General features: G+C 43.2%; 1 protein-coding gene across 3 annotated transcripts in view; it reads right to left on the bottom strand.

Moving 5' to 3' along the window:
- Window positions 1-6,837, bottom strand: part of LOC103130255 (signal transducer and activator of transcription 4) — a 23,428-nt gene that overhangs the window by 2,898 nt on the left and 13,693 nt on the right. For all 3 annotated transcript variants that reach the window (XM_007541591.2, XM_007541593.2, XM_007541592.2), the window contains 16 exons: window positions 6,372-6,464; window positions 6,221-6,299; window positions 6,066-6,151; window positions 5,832-5,983; window positions 4,729-4,887; window positions 4,498-4,590; window positions 4,353-4,412; window positions 4,251-4,271; window positions 3,607-3,700; window positions 3,486-3,530; window positions 2,328-2,411; window positions 2,161-2,259; window positions 1,830-1,965; window positions 1,197-1,249; window positions 1,008-1,102; window positions 176-312 (listed from right to left, as the gene is read on the bottom strand). In XM_007541591.2, coding sequence (XP_007541653.1) covers window positions 176-312; window positions 1,008-1,102; window positions 1,197-1,249; window positions 1,830-1,965; window positions 2,161-2,259; window positions 2,328-2,411; window positions 3,486-3,530; window positions 3,607-3,700; window positions 4,251-4,271; window positions 4,353-4,412; window positions 4,498-4,590; window positions 4,729-4,887; window positions 5,832-5,983; window positions 6,066-6,151; window positions 6,221-6,299; window positions 6,372-6,464 — 1,486 coding nt within the window. The remainder of the gene's footprint in view (window positions 1-175; window positions 313-1,007; window positions 1,103-1,196; window positions 1,250-1,829; window positions 1,966-2,160; window positions 2,260-2,327; window positions 2,412-3,485; window positions 3,531-3,606; window positions 3,701-4,250; window positions 4,272-4,352; window positions 4,413-4,497; window positions 4,591-4,728; window positions 4,888-5,831; window positions 5,984-6,065; window positions 6,152-6,220; window positions 6,300-6,371; window positions 6,465-6,837) is intronic.

Here is a 6,837-nt window from a genome sequence, read left to right on the forward strand (position 1 = left end):
GAAAACCAATTCAGGGCCAAGGAAGGTTTGGATGTTAGGGTGTGTGTGTCTGTGTGTATAAGGTGTGTGTGTAGTGTGTGTGTGTGTGAGTATGGTGTGTGTGTGTGAGTATGGTGTGTGTGTGTGTGTATAAGGTGTGAGTGTATGGTGTGTGTGTGCTGGCCTCTCCGCCCACCGCTGTCGCTGTGCTCCACCCAGGTGAAGGTGATTCCTCCCAGGTGACTCTCGCTGAAGCGCAGCAGGAAGGTTCCAGGCTCGCGGTCCTTCAGCAGAGCGCGCTCCATCTCTTTGCTCACGAAGCCCATGATGAAGCTGCAGACAGAAAATCACCTTCATCACTTCTCCATCTGCCTCCAGGGTTTTACTGTAGGAACTATTGTTCCAGCTGTGAAGCTGCAGCACGTTTTGCTCTGCACCACTTCTCTGTACGGCCTGAACAATGAAGCAAAGCAGAAATAATCTGGGCAGATTACAGGAAACTGCAGTTCCTCAGCTCAGATTAAACTGCTGCTGTAAAATGAAGACAGAAAACAGTCCCTGCAGCAGCTGATTTCATGAACATCACAGCTATCTGATAAAGGCTTTACACCACTGAGGTTTCTCACTGTTCCAGACACAAACCTCAACGTTTTTATTTGGAGAGAATCCAGGAAATGATTCCTGATTTTCACTATCCTGAACACACCACACCCAGAAAGACGCCTGGTGGTGTCAGCATCATGCTGTGGGAAGCAGGCCAGGTTAAAGTTAAATCCTGACAGGTAAACCTGTTAGAAGGTTAACCTGTCTAGCTGCAGGGCTCAGGTTCACTTATGATGGAATAATTTAGAACATGGGTCAGGATGGCCTAGTCAAAGTCCAGTTCCATCAGGCTCCATCAGGCTCCATCTAGGCTCCATCAGGCTCCATTAGGCTCCATCAGGCTCCATTAGGCTCCATCAGGCTCCATTAGGCTCCATCAGGCTCCATCAGGCTCCATCAGGTTGATGGAGGCGTTGGGGACTTACTTCTCGTTCCAGACTGGCAGCAGGTGCTTTTTGATGAGCTCCAGGATGGAATCCAGCCACATCCAGAAACTGAACGGCTTCCCAGGAATGTTCTCCTGTGAAGGACAGAGAGCAGAAGGAGTGACAGAGGGAAGAACAGCAGTCTGAGGTCAGTCTGAGGTCAGTCTGAGGTCGCTGTGAGGTCGTTACCTTAGCAAACTTGGACCAGGAGACTTGATAATCCCCACATGAGGCATGCTGACCTGCAGAAACAGAAAACAGCAGAAATGTCACTTGATTAAAATCTGTCCATATTTTTGTTTTCTCATGTTTAGTAGTTTATTTATTAGTTTGGATGAGCAGAGTGTCGTGTGCATAGAGTGAAATAAAACCAGAGAAACCGATGAGAGCAGAAGCTGTTTGGTGTGACAGAGAGAGTTATCCTCCATCTTTAAACTGTAACTTTTATAAAAAAATATATTTTTACATATTTGTTGAAGCTGGTACCATGTTGTGACAGTTTGTTATGAGACAGAAAATCTGTGAAAAAGTTGAGCATTTCCTGTTTCTTCCAGTGCTAACTAGAAATAACCAATCAGAGCCCGGAGGCGGGGCTTAGCGTTGTCAATCATCCTCCGTTTGTGAATGCTAAATCTAGTTAGCATAGGGACCAATGACGGTGGATAAACAGTTTTTCTGTAACGGTAAGTTGTTTCTCCACCATTGGCACATTTGAGTACATGAGGATGAGTGGCAGCGCTAAGCCCCGCCTCCTGACTCTGATTGGATGTTGTTGTTGCATTTCCTCAGTTGGTAAAGCAGCTCAGGCAGGCAGGCGCGTACCCAGCAGCTTTTCGCCCAGCATGTCCAGCTGCTCCTTGTTGAGGCCGCGGCCGGCGAAGGTGGAGAACTGCCAGCTGAGAACCTCAGACAGCTGGCTCCAGCTGGCACGGGGCGGGTTCCCGAAAAAGCCCAGGTTCTGTACGGAAACACGAGTCAGCAAAACCAAGCCAACGGCTACGGCAGGCTGGTTTAGCATTAAATTCACCACATTTACATCTCTGACTACATTTTAACATCAGATTTATCACTTAGCTTCAGCTTAAGCCGCCTGCAGTATGTGACTAGCTGGTTAGCGTGTCTGGCTAAAGTTTTGAGCAGCTAATCGTTTCACCCGCGGCTCGTCGGTCAGTAGGTTGTACCACATGACGGAGGCCCAGCCGCCCGGCAGCTGGCTCACGTTGGAGATCACCACCAGCGGCAGCGAACATGTCTGGGGAGAGGAGAGCAGAAATGAGCAACAGCAGCAGCCGGCGCATGGTGATGGAAATGACCTCTGACCTCCAGGTCGACGGCGAGGCCCTGTACAGTGAAGCAGGCCTCGAAGCTCAGCGAGTGGAGCTCCTCCGTCACAGAGAGCAGGCCCTGAAAGACAGCAGCCATCAGATCCAACCGAGTCCAAACTGAGGCCCTGCAGGGACTTTGTGTAGCCCTCAACTGCAACCAATCAGAGCCAGGAGGCGGGGCTTAACGCTGCCAGTCATCCTCATGTACTGGCTGCTAAATGTGCTAACGGTGGAGAAACAACATAGTTACAGAAAAACCATTTAGTGACGATGCTAACTAGTCTTAGCATTCACAACATGCTATGCTAGATCCAGCGTAGTAGAGTTATTGACAGCATTAAGCCCCGCCCCCAGGCTCTGATTGGTTATTTCTAGTTAGCACTGGGAGAAAGCAGAGCAGTTAAATCTTTCAGATAGTTTCAACAAATATGTAATACATATATTTCATACATTCTGCAGATAATAGCTCCGACTTTCACTTTAAAGCAGACTGTTATCATTAAAGTCTGATTTAATCAGACTTTAATGTCTGATTGGTCGAGTAATTTACTAAACTAGACCTAATAGATTCAGTTTTTATGTATTTTTATTTTCCAAATGATCGGAAAGATGTACAAACTGGATGGATTTTTTAAATTATTCAAACGGTCTAAACATCGCTTCCCTTCATAATTTGACTGTTTTATTAAAATCCTACATTCTTAGTTTATTATTGATAAGATAAAAAATTATGAATATATCTGTACCAAGGTTTTATTGTAACATTATTATAGATGTGAAATTTGTCTAAATTGTTTTATTTATTCTTTAAATTGATTATATTTGGTCAAACTGTGTGGTAGTTTCGCTGTGCGGTTGGTGGTTGCCGTAGCAACCGGTAACCTTCAGCTCTCTGCATGGATTTGAATATATTTATGATCAGTTTAACTGCAATCAGGGTCTCATGTATTTCTGTGATGCCCTGTATGTTTTTAGCTGTAATTTTCTGGTTATTTGACTATCCTGAGTTTTCCAAACCACTGGATAAACTTTCTGTTAATGAGGGAAACATTTCCTTCTAAATGTACGACTTTGTACAGTTTTTGTGGTGTTATTCCTTTAAACGGTGATCATTTTGCCTGTGAATGTTCAGATGTGTTTGAAGTCTGGTCACCTCGTTGCCCTTGGTGCCGTTGGTGTACTTCTTCTCTTTCAGCTGCTGTAAAACACAAACTGGGTCAACTTTCAGGCAGCGTTGCAGCAACCTGTGCTGCTCAGCAGTGAAGGTTTCCTACCAGGTGTCTGAACTCGACGGACAGGCAGCCATTGGAGTAATCCTCAATGTCCATCACTTTAGTGTTGTTGGTGAGGATGAAGAACTGTCGACTTCTGAGGAGCAAACGGGACGGAGTCCGACTCAGATTCACCACCGAAACGCAGACAGAAACTATTTACGCAAAAAAACTCTGAAATTTTCTACAAAAAACTTAGAATGTTCCAGAAATGTCCAAGGTTTCTGGAACATTTCTGAAATTAATCTCCAAATGTTATTTTCTAATACATTTTCAGCGTTTGGAACTCTTTATCTAGAAGTTTTTTGAGTAATTTCAGTATTTTTTTCTCTGTTTGTAACGGACCTCATCAGAATCCCATCAGAACTTTTTGGACTTTCTCCGTCAGTAGGGAGGAATCTGGACTGGTTATTTCCTAATTTGCCGTTCACACTCCAGTGTGACTAACGAGTAGCATGAACGATGCAAAGAAAAAAATCAGATTTCAGTAAAAAAACCTTTGACTTGAGCATCAAGAGCTGCTGTGAAGGTGGTCATAATGTTCTGCTGCAAACTAACTGGGTATGTTGCTGTTTTATAACTGAAAAAACATAAAAATGTAGCTTCATGTTTAGTGTTTTTTATCGGAGACGTTAGGGGAAACTCACACTCTGCCGGCTGGAAGATCCCTGCAGAGACGACGACACACTCATTACTCCTCAGATTAACGTCCAGATTAAAACCAAACAGGATGAAAACTGTTTTCATACTTATCAAATGTTGTTTTCACTTTTAGCTGATAATCCACTTCAGGAAGTTTGACCAAAAGTCTGAAAGGAGGAGAAGAGATTTGCATTACGGCCGCAGTGATGAGGCGTCGTTCAGGAAGCGCTGCGGCTGCTGGGCTCTCGTTACCGGACTTTGGTGGTGAACTGGACGCCCGTCTTGATGATCAGAGGTTTCTGTGGGTGTGTGGGCATGCAGGGCTGCTTCTCCACCACAAAGGAGCTGAAACCAAGCCAGACGTTTAAAACTTACTAAAGACTCATTAAACTGCAATGGACCGAACATGATGATATACTGATGATATATTCGTGATGTAGCTGAAGTCATGTCAGATTAAACCGGGCAGCGGAGCCGGTTCACCTCTTGATCAGGTGGTAGATCAGGTACTTGACTCGCTCCTCCATCTGAGGCTTCTGTAGCGGGATGGGGTCGCTCTCATATGTCACCTTCACCACCAGTTCTCCCAGTTTGTCCAGCTGCCGTTTGATCTGGAAGAGGCTCTGTGCCGTCAGAGTGAACCTGAGGGAGCAGGAGGGTCAAAGGGTCAGAGCCGTTTGACCCCAACAGATGGAGGTCAGACTCTTAAAAAAACTGTTTAGCATTCATGTGATATTTATTGTTTTACAATTTCGCCAATAGAAACATGACTAATGAATTTTACTTTACATAGAATGAAAAACAGAAACTAAAACTGCTAATCATGCTAGCTAATGCTAACCTAGCATACCCACATGTATCTTCTGGTTGCTAAAATCTGAGTTATGTTCACAACATTTAATTTTTTTTAAGTCAAGATTCAATTTATCACTTAATATTTATATGAATAATAAAATACTTGAACTTGATGCTAACATGCTAACTTAGCCTAGCTTAGCATAGTGAGAATATCCCAGGTTTAATTTAATATTCACAATATTTTCTGTGAACTTAAGGACATTCCTAAATAAACTAAACAGTGTATGAAAGGAAGAGAAAATTAAAAACTTATAATTTACCACTCTTTTTTTTTACTATTTTCCTTGTAGCAGTTATAAAATTACTACTTCATTCTACTAATATCACATTATTCAGGTATTATTCTGACTTTTTTGTCATATAGTTTTTTACTTTACAACTTTTTATTGCATGATTATGACTATTAGGAGTTTATTGTCTTATCATTGCGACTTTTTCCTAAATTATTGCAACTTTTTTCATGTAATGACTTTATTTTTGTGATGTCATAAGTTTTCTCTGTCGTATCTAGATGATGTCATCACTGATATTTTCCATTCATTTAGCTAAAACTGAGCAGTAAACGTATTTGTGTCGAGCTGTTTGTGTTTATAAGCGCTGATTTGGCTATTAAATCGGTTGTTAGGCGTAAATATGTCCGCCTGTCCGCTGAGTTTAGCAGATTATTATCCTGACTGTCATCATAATATTAAGTGATGTTGCTGTTGTGCGTTGCTGCAGCTGTTTACCAGCTCTGCAGCTGCTCCAGACCCGTCAGCAGCGGCCCACCGATGGCGGCGATCTGCTGCCGCCGTTTCCAGTCCTGCAGCTCCGGTCGCAGCTGAGAGGTCATAAGGTCGTCGATCTCTTTGATCACCACGTCCATTTTTGAAAGGATCTCCTGAAAACCAGAGAAGGAACGAAGAACGACGAGTTTACAGCTGTAAATGTTGGAGCTGCTGAGGCTTCGTGTTTCTGCTGACCTTCCGTTTAAAGTCCAGCCTGTTGAGCATTTCCTGCAGGCGAGTTATTCCCTGTTTGATCATCTCTGATGTTCTGTCTGCCGATTCTGGAAAATCAAACACATGAATATTCAGCGTTTCCTTCCAGCTGTCCAGACCCTGGAAGCGGCGCTCACCTCGTGACTGAAGCGTCTTGTAGCAGAAATCGAAATCGTCCTGCATGTCCTCGATGTTCTTCACCGCCTGGTCCATCAGCTGCAGACAAACGTTTTGTTTTTATCAGAGCTGATGCTCCTCAGCCTGTTTTCTTCAGGTGTGCTCAGCTACCTGGACGCTGTTTCTGATGATGCTCACTCGGTTGTCCATGTTCTTCTGCCTCTCAAAGGCCACAGAGTTCTGCAGCGACTGCTCCAGCGCGCCCTGCAAAAACATCCAGTTAGCTGCACCAATGTCTCATATTTCTTCATTTTAAATCTGTAAGTTGATAAAGATAACATAAATACAAAGCAGTAAAGAAACTGTTATGCAATGTTCTGTGAAGGCCAAACTGATCTGAGGAGATTGTGATAAAAATGTTATTATTATTGCAATATCACAGAAACGGCCTGAGCTGCAGTAAATACTTCCCGTCCCTGATGTGTTTGATGAAACCTCAGTAAGCTGCAGGTCTTCATGAATCACTTTATTACTTTTTAAAAACTGCACTTTTATTCAAACTTTCATCCTGCTTGGATCTAACAAACATATTTTGTTGAAATGTTTGTGTGCAGTAATTTAAAAAATATATATTTTT

Source organism: Poecilia formosa, unplaced genomic scaffold (assembly GCF_000485575.1).
Source record: "Poecilia formosa unplaced genomic scaffold, Poecilia_formosa-5.1.2 Scaffold619, whole genome shotgun sequence".
Classification (NCBI taxonomy): domain Eukaryota; kingdom Metazoa; phylum Chordata; class Actinopteri; order Cyprinodontiformes; family Poeciliidae; genus Poecilia; species Poecilia formosa.